Source organism: Oryza glaberrima, chromosome 12 (assembly GCF_000147395.1).
Source record: "Oryza glaberrima chromosome 12, OglaRS2, whole genome shotgun sequence".
Lineage (NCBI taxonomy): Eukaryota > Viridiplantae > Streptophyta > Magnoliopsida > Poales > Poaceae > Oryza > Oryza glaberrima.
The window spans coordinates 15630788-15652276 of NC_068337.1; the positions used below are offsets into that span (position 1 = coordinate 15630788).

At 43.0% G+C, this 21489-nt stretch overlaps 2 protein-coding genes, 1 non-coding gene and 1 pseudogene across 3 annotated transcripts; 3 read left to right on the forward strand and 1 right to left on the reverse strand.

Moving 5' to 3' along the window:
• Positions 1–1521: 1521 nt before the first annotated feature.
• On the reverse strand, positions 1522–3471 carry LOC127756805 (GEM-like protein 5). Its single transcript, XM_052282182.1, has 2 exons — positions 2994–3471; positions 1522–2261 (listed from the first exon to the last, which is right to left on the reverse strand). Exons 1-2 carry the CDS (start codon positions 3376–3378, stop codon positions 1756–1758), a joined length of 891 nt encoding a protein of 296 aa, XP_052138142.1. The 5' UTR covers positions 3379–3471; the 3' UTR covers positions 1522–1755.
• Positions 3472–6034: 2563 nt separating this feature from the next.
• On the forward strand, positions 6035–9976 carry LOC127756319 (uncharacterized). The gene is made up of 6 exons (XM_052281693.1): positions 6035–6203; positions 6756–7622; positions 8042–8740; positions 8834–8952; positions 9273–9318; positions 9540–9976. The coding sequence occupies exons 1-6, from the start codon at positions 6035–6037 to the stop codon at positions 9974–9976; spliced, it is 2337 nt and encodes a 778-aa protein (XP_052137653.1).
• Positions 9977–10958: 982 nt separating this feature from the next.
• LOC127756320 (wall-associated receptor kinase 2-like) lies at positions 10959–15837 on the forward strand (annotated as a pseudogene).
• Positions 15838–20248: 4411 nt separating this feature from the next.
• LOC127758255 (small nucleolar RNA R71) lies at positions 20249–20355 on the forward strand. The gene has a single exon (XR_008013679.1). It is a non-coding gene; the product is annotated as a small nucleolar RNA R71 (small nucleolar RNA).
• Positions 20356–21489: the final 1134 nt, after the last annotated feature.

Here is a 21489-nt window from a genome sequence, read left to right on the forward strand (position 1 = left end):
CCGAAGATGAGGGGTCGGTCGGCAGAGTTCCCGGTGGCAAGGGCAAGACCGGCGGCCGTGGTGGTGGAGATGGAGCACGCCCAGAGCCCCTGAAACCCGGACTAGACCGAGGCGACGGAGGAGACATGCCGATTGCTAGAGGGTGTCCACCCGTCTTCAAGGCGCCGTCAGCCAATGAGGCAGAGAGGGAGAGAGTTGATGTTGTCTCCATCATGGGCACCGTGCCATTGTCGTTGGCTGGTGGGTATGGAGAAGCCTGAGGCGTTGGGGGAGCTGCACCATTGTCATTGGCTAGCGGTAAAAGGAAAGCCAAAGCACGTCGGGGAGGAGAGAGACGCCGGAGGCACGAAGCCAGTGATGGAGCCGATGATGTCGGTTGAGGAAAAGCCGGTGGCCTGTCGCCCGTCGGAGATGCTGCACCAGGTACTGAGATGGTGGCCAGCGGTCCGCCCGTCACAGAAGCCACACTATGACGACGGAGAACGGTAGCCTGACGGCGTCATCGGAAAGGAGAGCTAGGGTCGACGCACGACGACGACCAGAGTGGCTGGCAGAGCGTCGATGGCACCATACACCAGAGGAACCGGAGGTCCGTTGCTCCTCGCTAGCGTCACACCGTAGGCCGTCGGAGGAGAACGCATCGTTTGCCGTGGTAGGGGTGTGCATTGGAGAGGAGAGAGCTGCCGGCGCCACGCTGTCCCGGTGAGCCATTGTCATGTCCCCTGCAGCCCTTGGTCCACCGCCATTGGGCCTGCACGAGGCGCCCCAGGTGAGACCGCGCACAGCCGAGGTAGACTGTTCCTTTGCGATGGCCCAACATGCGAGGGTGGCCCAAGTACAGGGGCGGCCCAATAGGTGGCTCGAGGAGAGAAGATGGCCCAGAGAGCAGAGCCAACCCAAGGAGAGAGAACGGCCCATCAGGTGGAGATAGCCGAGAAGAGCCAGCGGCTCAGCAGGTGGAGGCGGCCCAAGGAGAGGTGGAGGCTGAGGGAGTGGGGAAGCTGCTTCTCGAAGCCCGGTCTCGACTCACATGGGATCCGGTGTGGCACTAGAGACAATGGTCGGTGCCACGTGTCGGCTCGCCATTGCCTCCTCATGGGGAAAACCCTGGTCAAAAGAAGGAAATGGAAAAACCTCCCATTTTTAGCACCAGGCAAGCCGCCGGCCAGGGCGAATCTAGAGCACAGAGAACCCGAGTGCACACTTAATTTACACAAGGCACTCAGGGGTTGTAGCTGTTGGGCATTTGGACAGTTCGGGCTGCACGTAAACAATTTGGCCTTCATGAGCTGCCTGCAGCCCGCAGGCTGCTGGGTAGCTGAAGTTGGTACGAGTATTTTTTTCTAGAGTGCACAAAAGGGGGTGAAAATTACTATCTTCGTATAAAACTTTCTAGCATTGTCCATATTTATTTATATATATATTAATAAATCTAGACACAATACAATACTAGAAAGTTTTATAACATGAAACAGAGGACCGGACCGAGGAAATAGGTGCTAATATGATTCATCAGTGATCAGTGCATAAAAACCTATAATGTTTGTCAAATTATATACACACAATAGCGACCTCGACAAACTAATATTTAGTAGTATATATAGTATAACAAATGATGTCCTCCATACATGCCAACAACTAGTAGGAGGACACCAAAGCATGCATATATACTCAAAACACATCAAAATACAAGTAATGAAACACAGCCACACTGTACAAAGCCAAACAGACAAAGCTCATCGTTCGATCCGATCATCACTTGCCGTCTCCGGGGACGGCGGCGGCCGTGTCAGCGGCGGCGCCGCCACGTTGCTGGGAGGAGACGGCCTGGACGAGGTGGTGCACGGCCTTGTCATAGCTAACGAACCCCATGAACCAGAAGTCATGCGAGTCCACCGTCACGACGTGCACGTACTTCTCCGGCGGGCTCTCCTTCATCGTCACCGGCTCGGCGGCGGCGACCTTGGCCACCGGGATCATCACCTTGTAGTAGCTCCACGCCGTCTGCCCCGAGGGCGCCGCGAAGGAGAGCGGCCGGTCGCTGCAGAACGCGACGCTCCGGTCGGTCAGGTACAGCGTGCCGGCGACGGGGCCCGTCGCCGTCGAGAGGTAGCAGGCGAACGTCTTCCTCAGCCGCTCGTCGGCGCCGGCGCCGGCGAACGTCTGCTTGTAGAGCTTGTCGAAGCCGCCCTCGCTGAGGGCCTTCGCTCCCAGGCTCAGCTTCCCCATCGCCGCGTCCGACATCGACGGCGCCGTCTTCACTGAAAGAGGAGCGAAGGAAGAAGAAGGTGACACGTCAGCAACCTGTTCGTGACACGTGTCGCTGGTCAAAGGACACGTGGCACACGTGATCTGAAGCAGAGAAGGTAACTCTGCTCCGGCAACTAGAAGCATCAGAGTTTGCATCTAATTTTGCATTTCTGTTGAGTACCAGTAATTACTCCCTCCGTTCATAAAAGATGAAAGATATATTTATTTCAATTTTTTTATCACCAAGAAAAAAATTAACCTCATCCCCACAAAATAGAAAAAAATCTATATGCATACAAGAATTAAAATAACAGCTTAGTTTAGATTAAGAAATAATTTAACACAAAGACTACACAACTATAATTATCTCTTTTAGAAAAACTAAAAATTGAAACATTCTTAACACTTTTGGACTTTGGACAAATGGTGTGGTTCTATACAGTTACTAATCCTAGTTGATATCTTTCAATAAAAATACATCAATATTCAAACTTGTTTCCTGAATCAGACTCAAAAATCCAAACTCTTGATCCAAAATTAAAAGCTTGTTACTGCCACGTGTGGGCGTGGCTGGTCAAATCACACGTGAGCAGAAGCTTTGGCGCAAGAAGCAGAGTAAAAGTGGTAATCCTAATCAATTTCTCCTCAAATTAAAGAACACCAAAATTAAAACTGTCTTTTGTAAATCAGACTCAAAACGGGAAACATTTTAAGCAAAGATTTGAGAGTTTTGGATTACTTACGGTTGAACCAGATGTTGGAGGCGAGCTCCTCGGCCTTGCGGCTCCAGGTGTTGAAGAAGTCGAGGATGTGCTCCATCGGGCTGTCCCCTCTCTCCGGCCGCCCCCGCAGCGGCGCCGCCGCCGCCTCGCCCATGATGACGTAGGGCGGGAGCTCCTGGTCGCCCCTCGCCGCCGTCCACCGCGCCGCCTGCTGGTTCTCCGGGTGCGCCCCGGGCGCCGCCGGCGGGCCCATCTGCCTCGTCCCCCACTTCGCCGCCTCCGGCTGCTGCTGCTGCTGCTGCGGCGGCGGCGGCGGCGCGTTCCCCGTCGTCTGAGGCTCTGCCGCCGGCGCCGGAGCCGGAGCCGGGGCAGGGGCGGGGGTGGTGGTGGAGTCCTTGCCGTCCATGGCTGGGTGAGTAGCTGTAGCTACGAGAGATCGATGAGGAAGAAGGGACCGAGAGAGAGATGGATGATGCTGGAATTGTTTGGAAATTGGAAAGAGCAGAGATGAATTGGATGAGCGGTGTGATGGGTTTTTATAGTGTGGGCCGTGCTGTCGGTTTAGATGATTGGGATGTGGATTTTCAGTACGTTCCTTATTGCTTGCATTTTTATCTAAATATTTATAAAAAAAATAATTTTTAATAAAGATAGATTAATATAAAATATGTCACTACATAAACGTATAGTCAAAATTAATTTCTACAAGTTGAAAAAAATAAAATTAGAAATAATTATCGGACATTTGTAGTTATATTTTTTTTACAACTTGTAAAAGTTGAATTTGTGTTTGTATATTTGTGTAATGATGTATTTTATATTAATTTATCTTGTGGCTTTTTAATATTTTTTCTATAACTATTAACATATACAAAACGAGGGATGAAATCACTTTTCCGGAAGATTGGCTTACTTGTGGAGAGGCCTCCTGTTTACCTCTGTACAGAATCCGTTGTCTAAATTTAAATTTTGAAATTTAGTTGTACAACTGATTTTAAAGTATTTTTTTATCAAAATTTATTTTTTATAAAGATGTGTAAATCGCTAAGAAAACATATATCAAACTTTTATCAATAAAATATTGTTTTCATGACATATTAACAGTATTTGGCTATAGGGGACGGAGCCCATTGCTGCGGCTATCAAGTTTAATCTGGTAATTACTTAATTCTTTTACCATTTTAATAAATTTAAAATTAAAATTTTACAATTTCAACTATCATAACTTTAAAAGTATTTAGTTTAATGATCCTAGAATAATATTTATTAGACATGTTCGTAACGTGCAATAATAAAAAACTATTCATTTATTCTATATTATAATTAAAAAAACATAGTCAGAGACTCCCAGTGTGTACTTATGTTGGGACTATAAATTTTGGAGACCAAGTAATTATTATCTAAAACATTAGTATGAAACCGGAGACTACTGTATTAAACACGAAGGCCCGAACGAAGGGCCCGTTTAGTAAAATTTTATCCCAAATTACATTGGATATACGGGTAGATATTTAAAATATTAAATATAGTTTAATAATAAAAATAAATTATAGATTCCGTCAAAAAACTGCCAGACGTATTTATTAAGCATAATTAATCCATTAATAGTAAATATTTACTGTATCACCATATTAGTAAATATTCGTCTAGTAATTTCTTGATGAACTATGTAATTGATTTTTTTACATTAAATATTTTATATATGTGGTAGCGTGAAAAGTTTTGTTTGGAACTAAATAGGCCCTAAATTGGCAAACTTTAAACTAGTAGCACAGAAAGTGAAATAAGGAAATGATTAATTGGAGAGAGTAGTCTGAGTCAAATTGATTTTCTTCGCGAGCAAGAACCTTCGAGGCGCGGCATCCAACTAATCCACGAGGATGCGGCGGGCCTACGTGGACACCCGGAAGCTTAGCCCAGGCGACAACGTGTCCTCCATCCCCCTTCTTTTCTTTCTCCTTCCGATTTTATTCCTTCTGTGAAGACGCCGTCGTCAGATTAGCGTTGCTCCTCTCTCTCTCTCTCTCTCCAATGTGAACAACTTTTTCTTCTGGAGGCGTCACGCGGTGGCGGTTCGGCCGGCTTCCACGTGTCACGCCGCAGGAAAAAGAGAAAGAATCGACCATCACCTGTTCCTAGGGGTGGGCATATAAACCGAGTACCGAACCCGAAAAAACCGAGACCGTACATTGAAAACTGAACACTCAGTCATCGTCGCTTGTTTAAGCATAGAAAACAAATGGTTAATTTAATCCATGCCATTACAAATATACTATTCAGAAAAATATCATTTTAATTCGCCTATATATAGCCGTGTCACTTATATTTTACAAAATTAGAACCATTCCATCGCCAGTGAGTTTTCTGTCTTCTCTCTCACCTCTACGTGGGACCCACGTGTCATATTCGTCTTCTTCCTCCATCCTCCTCTCTTTTTCTTCTGCCACTTCTTCGTTTCTTCTTTCTGTGAACACAAGTAGAGCACAAGGAGGAAAGGAGCAGGGCGTCAGTCCTCCCAGCAACCACAGAGCACTGGAATCTTTGGCTCTTTGTAGTGTAGCAACGCACCCTCCCTGACGAGCTTCGGACTGACCGCGGATTAATGCTCAAGCGCTGCGGCAAGCTGCTGAGCAGCATCCAGGCGTTCACAGCCGACGACGACTAGTACCCAAGCCTGGTGTCCATGGCAGGGTTCTGGGATTCGGACCGAGTGGACCGAAACTCGGTGAAATTCGCCCATCTCGGTGGAGCCCGAGACAACACTAAACCGGCCAAAAAAATTCGGCCCAATTTGAATTTTCAGCCCAGCCCAAGGTCCAAAACAGCCCTTAAGTATTTGCCCTAGTATAAAAGTGCAAATCTCACACAAAAAACCCTAGTTCACTCGTTCTCCTCCCTGTGCACCTTCCCTGGTGGCGGCTGGTAGAGAGACTAAGACGGAGACGCGGAGCAGCAGCTCCGACGTCCTCCTCTGTCTCCAGCGTCCTCCTCCGTCTCCCAGCTCCATCTCCTCCTATTCCCCTCCACCATCTTCTCCTTGAGTCCCTAATCCTCATTCCCTCATGGTGGCGTCGTGCGGCAGCGATGGCACCGGTGGTCAAGGCAATGGCGGCGGCAGTTGGACGAGGAACAGGGGCAACGCAACAGCACCAGATGCACGCATTGGTGTTGGTGATGCTACCGATTTGCCACAAGGAGCTGCGGTGCCACGATCTCCACCAGCTTGCCAAGGTAAAGGAACAATGCCCCCTGTTTTGTTAGAACTAATGATGTTTGTGTGAAATGTATAGCAAGGCCATGTATGTCTTTGTTGCTTGTCCTTTGGCCAGCATACCTGTTCTGCTCTATATTGCAAGGTCAAAACACATGCAAATCTAGTGTCTTTTGTTGAGCAAAGGTCCTCAGTAGATAATGATAGTTGGCTATAGATGGATATACTTTAGTATAATGGGAGCAGATGCCTTTCTAATTGTAAAAAAAAAACAAGATTCTATGCAGTATAGAGTAATGATCTGAAGCCTCAAGAGTCAAGACTAGCAATTTAATTCTATTCATGCTGATGTTTATTTAAAATCTACCCATTCATGCCTTCTTAGTTCTATGCTTGGATTAGCTTGTGAATTTTGCAGCCAAATGAATGAATGATGCACAGAAAGCAGCATAGTTTTGAGTCCATGCTCTATAGCTTGGTTAGCTTATTACTAGTTGAATTAAATTGATATGTGAATTTCCTACCTCTTTTTTTTTGCTAATTTTATGCATGAAATTTTTTTTGGACAGTAGGTCTAGGAAACATTGAAGATGTGTGGAATCATAGCACAAAGCTTGCTGGCCAGGGCTTTAGATGTGGGTATTGTAGGTTCACAAACAAAGGTGGAGGTGCAACCCGACTAAGGGAGCATCTTGGTGGTATAACAGGCGAAGTGAGGTCATGCAACACTGTGCCCCCGAATATGCGGCATGCAATGAGGGAGGGTCGACAGTTGTCAAGGAAAAGGAAAAGAGAGAGAGAACATAAAAAACTCTGCTTGGAGAGAGAGCTTATGCAAGGGCTAAATGGTGGAGAAGAGGTGATTGATCTTGGAAGTGATGAAGAAGGGCAAGTTCAGATGGCAATAAGAAACTCATTGAGAGATAAGAACCTTTCTCGTGCAATAGAAAGAAGGCGTGGGAGTGGGAGTAGTGTCCGTGTTTCTCTTGGTAAAAAGAGTATCACTGCCTACTTTGATAAGGACTTGGCACGCAGCAAAGTATCCTTGCAGCCTAGGATTGACACTGTTCTTTTGGAGGGATCTAGAGAGAAATTGGGCCAAGCTTGGGCAAAGTGGTTCCATGCGAACGACATTGCTGGGTTGAAAGCTGATTGTCCGTACTTCTGTGCTGCAATGAAACTTACTCAACAACTGGGCGCTACAGCACAAATTCCTACTGCCAATGGAATTGATGGGGAATATTTGCAAGCAAACTTTGAGGAAGCAGAACATTCTCTTGAACAGTTCAAGCAAGACTGGAAGCAATATGGTGTGACTGTTATGTGTGACTCATGGACAGGACCTACTGGCATGGCTATCATCAACTTCATGGTGTACTGTAATGCACGCATGTTCTTCCATAAGTCTATTGATGTATCTGCTCACAAGCAAAGCGCAGGTAAATGTTTCTGCATGATATATCAATGTCCCTCAAGTTTCCTTCCTTTCCTATTAAGTTCTTGCTATGCAATTTGCTGTGGTTATTAAATTTATGCTATGCAATTAGTTTCAACTATCAGCTGCAGATAAAAACTGTATTTACTGCCAATAGATACTAAAATTAATTGTTTCGTTGTCACTTAAGTTGTCTTCCTTTCCCTTTAAATTTCTGCCATGCAGTTAGTTTCAACTATTAAGTCGAAATATAAGTTGTATGTATTACCAATAGATACTAAAAATAATTGTTTCGTTGTCACTTAAGTTGTCTTCCTTTCCCTTTAAATTTCTGCCATGCAATTAGTTTCAACTATTAAGTCGAAATATAAGTTGTACGTATTACCAATAGATACTAAAAATAAATGTTTTGCTGTCATGCAGATTTTATATATGAAGAGATTAGAAAGGTTGTTGTTGAGGAGATTGGCCCTCAACTGGTTGTCCAAATCGTCACAGACAATGGGTCAAACTACAAGAAAGCATGTGAGAGGCTTGTTGCACAGTATAAGCATATCTTTTGGCAACCATGTGCTGCTCACACTATCAACCTCATGCTAAAAGACATTGCTAAGTTTCAGAGGGTTAATAATGTTGTTGCAAGTGCCAAGTTGATCTGTAGGTTCTTTTACAACCATAACAGGTTACATGATGAGATGAAGAGGATGATCGATGGGGAGTTAATAAGGCCCAATGCTACGCGTTTTGGAACTGTGTTCATGTTTCTACAGAGTTTTCTTGACAAGAAAGACAAGCTCCGAAAATGGATGGTTTCAAAAGATTGGAAAGAAAGTGATTGGACAGATGATGAGAGCTATGACTACACTGAAGCATGCTTGACAAGCAGTACATGGTGGTCAGCACTGGAGTGGGTAGTAGGTGCAGTGAAGCCACTCTATTTGGTGCTGCGATATGCTGATACACAAAAGAATTGTACACTCCCTAGTTTCAAGACAAGAATGATGGCAGCCATACATGCAATGGAAGCTCAGCTTGGTGGAGGGTCACGTCAATTCCAAGCATTCATGAGTAAGGTGACCAAAAGAGTTTGCAAGATGGAAACAAATACACTAATGGTTGTAGGTATTGATCAATCTATTAATAACAAATTAACAATTTACATATGTACTGCACTGGTTATATTTCTAACTTCTCTTTTCCACCATTCACTTGTAGCTGCTGTTCTTGATCCGGATACTCACTATAAGTACAACTCTAGCAAAAATCCTGTATATGCTTTGGCGCTAACAGATGCTTTGGAGAAGATGGCAGAGACACCCGATGATGCCGTTCAGGCAATTAAAGAAGTAGTGAATTTTAAGGAGTGCATTGGGAGGTTTAATCGGCATGTGGCACGTGCTGGAGCGTCATCTATGTCCCCAAGTAAGTCTTATCTATCCTATCATAGTTCTATCTTTAAGCACTTTAAGAAAGAGTTGTAATTAAATGCTAGTTCATATGGATTATCTCTTTGCTGTTGAAAAATATCTAGATTAACTAATGTAATAACGTGGATAAATTTTGCATTCATTTTTATGTAGTAATTAGCATATCTTTTTGCAATTAAGTGAGTAATCAAATTACCTTTATCTGTAATGATATTCTTATTTGGCAGGTGCTTGGTGGTTCCAATTTGGAGGAGAAGTTCCTACCTTACAAAAGTATGCATTGCGTATTGTTTCGCAATGTGTGTCATCCAGTGGCTGCGAGAGAAACTGAAGCACTTTTGCATTGGTGCATACGAAGATTAGGAACCGACTAAGCTACGACAAGCTACATAAGCTTGTGTATGTTCATTATAACTTGAAAGTACGTATCCAAGAGAATGAGAGTGGACAACAAAAGGAAGTTGATCCATGTGCTATCATGTTGGATGCTGCAGTATTTGATGAGGAAAATCCAATATGGGACTGGTTGGATAAGTCCACTGATGAAGTAGGCCCTTCTTTGATTGGAATGTATCAGAGCTTTGAGAGGGATTTTGCTACTGGTGGTAATAGGAAAGGGAGGAGGGCAAGAGTGGATGTGGAGGGTGAGGAGATTGAGTTTGAGGAAAGTGAAGCTGGGGATGAAGAGGATGAATTTGATGACGCCTCATCTGGTGGTGAAGATGATAACAATCATGATGATGGTATTGATGAACTCACTGCTAATAATGATGACAATTGTGATGAGCATATAGGAACCTCAACATGGGTTGACCAAGATGAGCTTGTGAGAACATCAACCAGGGTTGATCAAGACATAGAAGCTTCAGCTGGATCTGGACGACTCAAGCGAAAGAAGAGGAGAATCCAGAGCCTCTACATGAGAGAGTAGCAAGTCACTTATGTAAGTTGCATGCCCCATTTATGATTTTGGCTAGTGTTGATTATATCAGTTTCATGCTTAAGTATAATACTCTCTGAAATAATAATATTTGTATCTTCATGAGTTTTTGTTCTTCTGCCAATTTGATTGTGCTTGGTTTGACATGTTTCAGCCATGCTGAGCATATTTTGTACTTGTCATACCATTTCCAACCAGTTGATCCAGTTGATTCACCAAAAAACATTCTTAATATGTTTTATGCATGATGTTCAGGTACAGTCCAGCAACTATGGAGCATTTTTTTTGGGGGCATATATGATCATTCGGCGTCATGGTTGGACACCATCAAAGTGAATGGTGCCAGTGACAACTGACATTTGATAGCTGACTTTTGGGTGTATGGCTGTAATTCTTTTGGGTGTATGTATGGGTGGACTGTAATTATTTTAGACTTTAGACTCTATGATGGAGTGATGACTAGACTTATGGACTACAATTATGTGGTTATGACCATGAACTTGCTATTAGCAGTATGCATATGCAGTTATGAACTTGGCTTTAGCCTTTAGGACTGCATTATTGCATTTGTAATGAACTTGGAAGTAAAACTGGTACTACTGTTATTCTGGTTATTCTGCTTGTGTGCTGATGCTTGGAGCCTGGATGATCCTTCGATGATTTTAGCTAGTTGTCTGATGATTGTTTTAAAATTTGCATCAATGGTGTTATTCTGCTTATGTGCTGAGGCCGGTATGATCCTTTCTTTTTTCCCCCAGTTTTCAGCTTGTTTGTTTAAAAATTGCAGCAAATTCGGTCAAATTTTGTCCGAAATTTCTGAAATTTCCGAAATTCGTCCGTTTCGGTGAGGCCCGAATTTTTTACGAAAATGAATCCCAGAACCTTGACAGTGGCTAGAAGAAAATCCATCATATCACGACCACCATTGATCTAAGCTAGTTAGCTACTAGTTTGTGGAGATCGATCGATCGAGATGAGAAGAGTGCAAGCCGCCGTGTTGTTCGCGGCGGCGGCGGCGGCCGTAGCAGCTCTGCGGCAGCCGCCGTTGCTGGTGGCGGCAGCGGCAGCTGCGGCGACGAACTGCACCACCCGCTGCGGCGACATCAGCTTCGAGTACCCGTTCGGCGTGGAGCCCGGCTGCTACCACCCAGGCTTCAACCTCACCTGCAGCAGCAACGACACCAGGCTGTTCATGGGCGACGGCACCGTGCAGGTGCTCGACATCTCCATCCCCAACTCCACCGTGCGCGTCAACGCCACCGCCATGGCGTTCGACCCCGCCGACGACGTGCAGCGCGGCGTCATCAATGCGACGACGACATGGCGCGCCGCCGCCGCCGCCGACGACGACGGGGGCCCGTTCGTCGTGTCGAGGCGCAACACGATCGCGCTGATGGGATGCAACGCCCGCATCGACCTCCGCGGCGGAGACCGCCGCCACAGCGACAACCTGGTCAGCTCTTGCACCGCCGTCTGCCCACCGGTCGGCGGCGACGACGACGCGGCTCACGACGACGGCGACGGCGGCGACGGCCACACCATCGCGATCATCGGCGCCTGGAACGGCAAGTGCTCCGGCGTCGGCTGCTGCCAGGCAAACATCATGCTGGGCTACCCTTCCTACACCATCCAGATCAAGCAGCTGCAGGAGAAGAACCTCCATAGCTTCGACTTCCACTACATCGCCTACATCACGGACGAGACGCTGGATTTCACGGAAGAGATCGCCGGCCGCAGCGCCACTCCGGCGGCGCTCCCGGCCACGCTAGACTTTGTGATCAGAAGCAACTCGTCGTGTTCGACGACGCCGGCGAACTCGACGGCCGGCGCCGAGTGCCGCAGCGAACACAGCTTTTGTGAGGATTACAAGGGTGGTGGTAATGCCCTCCTTGGGTATAGCTGCGTCTGCTCAGAGGGTTACCGAGGAAATCCCTACGTTGCTGGTGGATGCCATGGTACGTGTGTGCTCGCTCGGATGATTAATGTTGGTCGTTTTAGGGCTCGTTTGGTTTAAATGATTTCTATATGAAACCTTAGGACATTTTTTTTTAACAATTGTTGGAATTGAATCCTTAGGATTTTTTTCAACATATATCACTTGTTTCATAAGAATGGATCTTACCAAATTTCTAAGGATGGTAGTCTTACGAGCTTATTTTATACCCTCTCCGAGCTGATAATACTTGTATCGTTTTAGACAAGAGTGAGGTCAAACTTTAAAATCTTTGATTCTGAATCATTTTAAAAATATTTGTCTTTCAAATATGGTGACTATATGCATAGATTAGTCTTAAAAAGTACTTTAATAAAATCATATATATATTTTAAATATTTTTATACATATTATAATAAAAAATAATGGTCAAAGTTATTTTTTGAAGACCGTGCCTTTGTTCTAAACGACAAGTATTTTCAATCCGGAAGGAGTACGATTCTTAGGATGAGATGAGATCTTTTTTGGAAAAATTCCTAAGGAATTAAATAGATGTGATATTCTAATCCTTTACTTTACGTAATTTCTTGATTTGGAAATCCTATGAGCCAAGGCTTACAATTTCGATTTCACCCAAAATTTAGCTCATTTCGGTTCTACCAAAATCCCTGAAATTTCTGGATTTTTGGGCCAAAATTTCTTGAAATTTTAACATAATTTAACTGAATTTGACTAAATTTGCAAAATTCTGAGAGAAAAAGGAAATCTCGGCCGAGATAATCACTTGCCGGGTTGGAAATTTTGAACCAAAATTGCAATCCTGCTATGAACCGAATAGGGCACTTAGAATGCTCAACTATATATATGTCTTAATTAAATACTACCTCCATTTGTTTTTGCCCAGTTTATATCTACGCAATCTTGAATACACAATTTATCATTACTTTCTAACTATGTATGTTTATGAAAGCTTTAAAAGTATAGTAACAATATAAGTGTTTTTTATGACAAATAATATATCAATTACCATTTTCTCTTCTCTAATGTTTTCATTAAACAATCTTTTAAAGTTTCAAGGTTTGATTGCATAAAGTAATTTTAGATGACATCTATTTAAGAATATTAGTACTAACACAAGTTGTTTTAGAACTTTTATGCATTATCTTTTCTGTTTTACCTATGTTTGATTTTTCTAAAAAAAAATGTGTTACCACTCTCTTTAGTATAAATGAAGAGCAGTAAGGTTATTTTCCTTCTTTCGATCTGTGCATACATTTAAAAGGACTGTTTCTGTCAAAAATTATAAAATACTTACATTTAGAATCAGAGGAAATTAATATCCTAGTCATTGGTACGTCCCTTTATTTCTTCAGGTTCATTAATGTTTCAATGACTCGCCTAACTAAAATATACGCTCATGATTATTTGTTAGATATCGATGAATGTCATTCCCCTGGCTACTGTTATGGAGATTGCAAGAACACAGAAGGAGGGTATCTTTGCCAGTGTCCTCTCGGCTTAACGGGCAATGCTTCAATTCCAAATGGATGTAAAGGTATAACGACTTAACTAAGTAGCGGGAGTATTCAGTTAGGCACTCATCAAGTCCGATTATTTTTTTTTGAAAAATATGGCGCCATAAATATAGCTACTCCCTTTCAAATTATATAACTTCGACCACTAATTTGTGCTCTCCAATGTTTAATAAACATTTCTAATATTACAATATATATTATGTTTAATAAACATTTTAAATATTACAATGTATATTTTTAATAAACAATTTCTAACAACACGTATATGTGATCCCTCCGTTTCAGATAATAAGTCGTTTTGATTTTGGTTAAAGTCAAACTACTCCAAATTTAATCAAGTTCGTAGATAAATATATATAGTAATATTTACAACACTAAATTAGTTTCATTAAATCTATAATTGAGTATATTTTCATAATATATTTGTCTTGAGTTAAAAATGTTACTACTTGTTTCTAAATATATATTTAAAAAGACGATGAGACAAACTTTTGAAACTTTAGTCGGATGCTTATCAAAATGATTTGTGTTTGTGAACATAGGAAGTAGTTAGCTTGCTAGAGTTTTATGCAATATTGGCTCCCCATATATGGCTATGTTATTTACTAATCTGGCTTTTCTCTTGACTTGTTATCGTTCTTCTTTCCCATGATTAATTAATTTGGTCATCATATATTCTTCTATGTTATATTTCTTCTAGACATTGATGAGTGTATGCACCCGGAATCTTACTCATGCTATGGACAATGTGTGAATACGTTTGGGAGTTTTCAATGCCATTGCCACAGTGGAACCGAGGGGGATCCAACAATAAGAGGAGGGTGTATTAAGATCAAGCATTCTGTGTCAGGTACCAATATTGTACTCCCTCCATCAAAGAATACAATCCAAGCATTCAAATCTTATAAAGAAGAATACAATTATAGAGTACTACTTTCTATCCAAACACCTCTCGTTCAAATTTTCTCCATCTTAGCCCCAACCACCATCCCACTCCCAACCACCTCTTATTTACTAAAAGACATCTAAGATATTTTCCTTTCCTACTAGTTTGTCTTTTGAATGCTATGATTGTATTACTGTTAGGACAAATGGAGTAACAAACACACACACATATTACTTATTTATTTATGTATGTTCTTGATCCAAATTCTTGAATTCTTTCCTTTACGAATTTTCAGGTTTAACAATTGGTTTGGGAGTTAGTGGTGGCATAAGTATTTTAATTATGGCACTTTCTGCACCTTTCATAGTACGGAAAATAAAGCTACATAAGGTGAAAAGGATGAAAGAGATATTTTTCAAGCAAAATCATGGGCTACTCCTGCAACAATTGATGTCGCAAAATGCAAATATTGGTGAAAGAATGATATTGACCTTACGGGAGCTAGAAAAAGCAACGGACAATTTTGATAAAACTCGTGAAGTTGGTGGTGGAGGACATGGCATTGTATACAAAGGAATTTTAGACTTGCATGTTGTTGCCATTAAAAAAATCAAGGATTGTAGTGCAAAGAGAAATAGATGATTTTATAAATGAAGTTGCAATCCTTTCCCAAGTGAATCATAGAAATGTGGTGAAGCTTCTAGGATGTTGCCTTGAGACAGAAGTTCCATTGTTGGTTTATGAATTCATTTCAAATGGTTCTCTTGATGATCATCTTCACGTCGATGGACCTATATCTCTATCATGGGTGGACCGAATAAGGATTGCACTTGAAGTTAGTAGAGCCTTGGTCTATCTACACTCAGCCACAACAACACCAATATTTCATAGAGATATCAAGGCATCTAACATACTTCTTGATGATAATTTAACAGCAAAGATATCAGACTTTGGAGCTTCAAGGTACATTCCGATTGATCAGACTGGAGTGACTACGGTTGTTCAAGGAACAATTGGTTACCTAGATCCCATGTACTACTATACCGGTCGTCTAACCGACAAAAGTGATGTTTTTAGTTTTGGTGTTCTTCTTATAGAACTACTTACCCGAAAAAAGCCTATATATAGGACTGATAGAGGTGATAGTCTTGTTCCACATTTTGCCTCCCTACTGGAAGAAGGCAAATTGGTTGAAATAATAGATCCCCAAGTCAAGGAAGAGGAGAATGGGGAGGTTGAAGAAGTAGCAACACTAGCGGCAATGTGTACTAAGTTGAATGGACAACACCGACCAACAATGAGAGAAGTGGAAATAAGGCTTGAAAACTTGCGAGCTAAAACCAAACTTGCTCCATATAATATAGAACCAAGTAGATATGAAGTATCCCGAGTTGCAGGGCATTGCATATCAGCTAGAGGGGACATCGAAGAAGTAATAATAAGTAGACAGTACAGCATGGAAGATGAGATGTTGTCGTTAGAAAGGTATCCTAGATGATATCGTGTTTCCGCATCTCTAATCGCCATAATATTGTTTAGTAGAGGAATATATTGCTACTTTCTACATTCTTTTCCTTTGTGTAATGCTCTTTTGTAAAAAGAAGAAAATGCCATGGCTTTGTTTCATGTTACAAAAAGGACTAAGGCCACTCTGTATACATTAATTGGATTTGAAAGATCTATGCACTAGAGTTGCCTTGTAAGGGGAGATTGGAATATCTATGATCCTAAGAGTGTGGTGATTGTTTTGGTGATTAATGACAACCCATTGTTGGAACTAACTATTTCCATGAGTTGGTGAGATTAGGTTAAGTTCTGGCATCAAGTTAAAAGATTAAAGCTAGAAGATGGACATTATACCTTGATGAGGAGCAAGTGAAGACATTGATGGTGCGGGGTATGAAATGGCTATCTATGGCAAACCGGTGAAGAGAAAGCAAAGCTAGGCTAGAAGATGGACATTATACCTTGATGAGGAGCAAGTGAAGACATTGATGATGCGGGGTATGAAATGGCTATTTATGGCAAAACGGTGAAGGGCAAGCAAGGCTCGGCTACAATGGACCATGCGGGGAGAGGCTTGGCACCGATGGACCGAATCCGGTAGTGAAGGGCGAGTGAAGGCTTTGTCATGATGGTCATGATGGACCGTGCGAGGCCATTTGAAGCTATGAGTAATCCGTATCAATTATAAGAAGACCGCGAGATGGAATGCCGAGGATCAAGAGGATGTGGTTCTTCGATGAACATCAAGTCAAAATCCAAAGTGGGCATTGATCAAGGCAAAGGTATAATTGATTTGGGACTAATATGCTTAATGAGTGTAGGTGAGAATAGTCCCAATAGTGAAATGGCGTTGACGTTGACAACCCTCAAGGTGAAGCAAGAAGATGACATTCCTAGTGGTGTATTAGTCCCAGGTTGCTTAGAAGTGGGCTAGGATGTTTGGAGACCCCCCCCCCCCAAAACATCAAAATCAAAGCGGCGAGAAGACTCGGAGCCGAGTTAGACTAGTTTACTTTTTCGCTTTGAGTTTAGGAAAAACTGTACTATTAAGAGGGGTTCCAAGTGTGGTTCTGAGATAACACAATTGCTCTTAGTGGTGTCCAAGTGTTGAAATATTTTTAGGAGCTGTTTTTGAAAATGGCTCTACTCGGGACAGAGAGTCCCACCCGGAGGTTCTGTCCGGAACTTCCTAGCGCCGAGGTGAGGTTGAAAAATTTCCTAAGTGCTGCTCGGAAGTTCCTGGCACTTTTACCCAGAACCTCCTGGCAGGTTTCCAGTTCAAACTTGTGAGTAACGGCTAGATGACGTCACCTAGCCGTTATATATATGGATCTCGTCCCCAGGTCACCCTTTGGCCATTCCACTTTAGTTCTTGTGTTCCCTAGCTTGTTCTAGCCTCTCCCAATGTGATTTTGCTTCCTCCACCCAAATCTTATGTACTTCTTGAGTGAGAGAGTGATTTTGAGGGTGGTGGTGAGGATTGGAGAAGGGTTTGAAGGCTAGGATGACTTGAGCACTTGGGGTATCTCGTTGGGCTATCATTTGAAGCTTGTTACTCTTGGAGGGTGACCTCCTAGACGGTTAGGTGTCGCCCGCGAGTTTCCAACAAGGTTGTGGATTGACCCGGGCAAGTTTGTGAGGGCGTTATTCCACCTCCAAAAGGAAACGGAATACACGGTGAGTGAATTCCGAGCTGAGGTTTAGGAGGTCGTTTTGGTAGAGCAAGCCTCACTTGTGGTGTTCTCTTGGTGGTCACTTGAAACCAAAGAGAAGTACCTAGGGGTGTTGGCTTGAATACCGGAGACCTCTTCCTAGGCCTTTGCTTGGTGAGGCAAGGGGTTAATCAAGACCCGGCTCTTTGGAGCTCCTCAACGGAGACGTAGGATTCTCGGTGGAGAATCCGAACTTCGGGAAACAAATCGTTTGTCTCCTCTCACTCTCTTTATCTTTGTGATTGTGATGCTTTTCTCCTTATTTGCCTAGTTGTGCTATCATGTCTCCCATTGTATGATCACTTGTGCTATCTTGTATATTTTCATGTGTATTACTCTTGTTTCAGACATGTTGTACCTCTCTATGGTTTAGGCTTCCTTGTGATTTAATTTACTTGTTGTGAGGTGCTTGAAATAGCAATTCACAACTGCCCGGAAGTTCCTAGGAAGATCCCCGGAAGTTCCGGGCAGTTTTCTCTGCTTGTGAGAAAAAGCTGTCAGGAAGTTTCGGACCTTTTGCCAGGAAGTTCTGGGCCCTGATTTTAACCGCTGCGATTTGAAGTAAATTTTAGAAACACCTATTCACCCCCCTCTAGGCGACATCAAGGCCCTTTCAGGATTAATCCTGTGTTATATGTACAAAATAATCTGACAAATATCCTTCGTATGAATTGTGAATATAAAATACAACATTAACAAAAATAGAACTTTTTTCCAATCTTATTTATATCACTGAATGCATGGATATAATATCTAAACATACCAAGTAAATTAGGTATCATTTTCTTTTGAATGTTCAATATATTTAGTATTATATAATATAGATATATAGAGTTAGAAGCAAAATACATGAGAGATAGAGGAATGAGATCCTCTGAAGACATTTTCCAGCCTTCCTGCATGACAAGAGATATGCGGATAAGCTAGGTGAGTGGTATTGTTACAAACAAACTGAGAACTGTGAATCAATTTGTCCCTAGCATCATGCGCCTGTCAGCCTTTCTATTGATCTTTCTTGGAATCCAGTTCACCTGTAGATGATTTCCTTGTACCGCACACTGCATTTCACTGAGTATTGGTCTGAGACTCCAGTGTCTGGGATACTCCTGGAAATCTCCTTTACTGAACGTTGATGCAATTGTGCTATAATCTGTAAGGTGGATCATATCTGCAAAGTTCAAAAATTATTTGTGCAATTACGGAGGCCAATTGTAGAGCAATGAGTGAGTTCAGCTTGAAGTGGGGACATTCCCATGGCACAGTTCGCTTTGATGAAGAATGTATTATGATCATCAGGGTGATGGAAAATAACAATTCCAATGCATAATCTGCGATCTATGTAGCACCTATTTCTTACAGGAATTGAAAAGGAATAATTTACAGGAATTGAACAAGAACACTTTCAAGGAAAAAAAAAGGAATATATCAAATCCACCCATTAGCACATTGTTAACAACGAAATTTGGTAAGCCCCGAAGACATCATCGGCCTAGAATCAGTATTGGTTTCAGAGTCCTAGAATCGGCCGATGAGAATTATTACGTCGCCAATAGTCAGATTCCTGCTATATTCGGTTAAGAAAATTAATCTACTAAAGGAAGCTTATCCAGAAGTAACCGAGTTCAAGGAGGATACGGCATGGCAAGTTATCTATTAATTAGGAATAGTTTGTTAGTTCCCTTTTATCTTTAAGAAAGTATGTTTAGTATCCAATAATGACTTTATGACTTCTGGATTACTTCAACAAAACGAGCGAATTGCTCGTCCACTGACGGTTTCATACTGCGTTGAGGAAACGGCAGCAACCGTACGTGTGTCGCAGTACTCCTGCGGCACTGTCTTTTCTAGCTGAACTTCCTTGTCAGCCGAATCACTAGATGGCACTTCTTTGGCAATCTCGTTAGTTCCTGCAGGGTTAGGATATGGCAGATCACGAGTGGACTTACCTCCCCTCGTCGTGATTGCCTTAGACATTTTCAACGGAGGAGTCAGGTTGCCCCAGAATCCTCCCAGTTTCATTTGCAGGGACTAAGGATGCCAATTGAGCTAGCTGGGTTTCTATCATTTTATTAAAGCTCAGCTGGTTTTGAAAAGCAGAAGCGGAGCCATCTAACTTGACATTTATGTTCTCTAGGATCTTGTCATTGGCCGCAAGATTTTTCCTTAGCACATCAGTGGTTTCAGCTTACGCAAAAACGAGATCCTTAAAGGAGGGCTGGTTAGAAAAGTTACCGTTGTTGTTACCTCCTTGATAATATGGGCGTGGTTGGTTCCACCCCTGACCTCCTTGTGGACGGTACCCATTGTTGTTGCCCATGTACATCGCCTCCTTACGCGTTTCCGGGCAGTCATTCCCAGAATAACCTGTTGCCGCCGCAGACCTCACACGTAACGTGTGAGTCCAAGGCCTTGACGGTGCCTTGTGGCCGTTTCTCGTGGTCGTCCAAGCGTTTCATGAGGAGGCCCAGCTTGGCAGCAAGTAATTCTGTCTCTTTGACGGTGTGCATGCCTCGCTGATGGGTCTGGAGTCGTTCCTCGCTCCAACCCATATTGGAGACCATCTTCTCTATTAGATCAACGGCTCCTTAAACCATTTTAGAGAAGAACGCTCCTCCAGCTGCCGCGTCCAGGTGATCACGGGACATCGGGGTGAGTCCATTTTAAAAGTTCTGCAGGATCAGCCAGTCGTCCATCCCATGATGAGGACAAACGGCCACGTACTCTTGCAGACCCTCCCATGCTTCAGGAATAGACTCATCTCTTGTCTACTGGAAACTTGAAATCCTTCCACGAAGGGCATTGGTTTTGCCTATCGGGAAGAATTTCGAGAGGAATGTCGTAGAGCATTTGTCCCAGGTGTTGACAGCAGCACGGTTGGCATAGAACCACTGCTTCGCTCTCCCGAGAAGGGAGAACGGAAACAGTCGCAGCCTAACGGCATCGGGACTGACGCCCTTAATGGTGTACGTGCTACAGATCTCCAGGAACTGTTGCAGATGAGCATTGGCATCCTTATTAGGCTTGCCATATAACGGGCTAGCCTGCGCCATCGTGATGAGGCTAGACTTCAAGTCGAAATCCACGTCTCCAATGTTGATCTGCGGCCCAATGGCCACATTGTCAGCAGAGGGAGTAGCGAACTCGCGGAGAGTCTTGTTAGCCATAATCTTGAAGGTCGGTGGTGCTGGTACGGCTGGTTTCTCTGTTGGTAGAGTTTTTTTGCAGAGCAACGACTCGCGGCCTGACGCTCCGGAAGAAAGCTTCTGGACTTTTTTTGAAGTTTTCCGGCAAGTTGAAACCAGTCATGCACTACCCTGTTTTTACAACAAAAGTGAAAACAACCAAGGTTAGCCTGCAAAGGAAAATGATTACACACAGGTAAATATAAAGTATTAGTTCAGGTAATCTCTATTATGAATCTTCCCCGGCAACGGCGCCAGAAATGCTTGTTGGTATTTCTTAACGTCATTACTAGAAATATAATTCACAGCAATGGCGCAGAAATACCTCTGGTATATTATGGTTACAGAGTTCATCCGCAAGCGCACGGATATACCATTGTAGCATTTCACCCGAGAGTATTCCAAGGGTATCGTATTTATTTTATCCCGTGGTAAGATCATGTAGAGAGAACTTGATTAATAGTTTATATATTACTTGTGATAATTATATTCTAAGCAGGGTTAAGATAATCCAAGGGTAGAATGACACACAAGCATTAGCTACTCATTCTCATAATATATTATCTAAGCTTAGTGGGAAGAAGAGAGAAAGAAAATCTATTCCTATACTTCTAATATACATAGTATACATGCATTCTAGTTAACCGATATAGTAGCTAATACCCTCTATCCGATGCCCTCCTGGTACTTCGAGAAGCCACCCCTGACTGCCGAGTTCCTTATGACAGCCCGTCATGACCATACAATCGG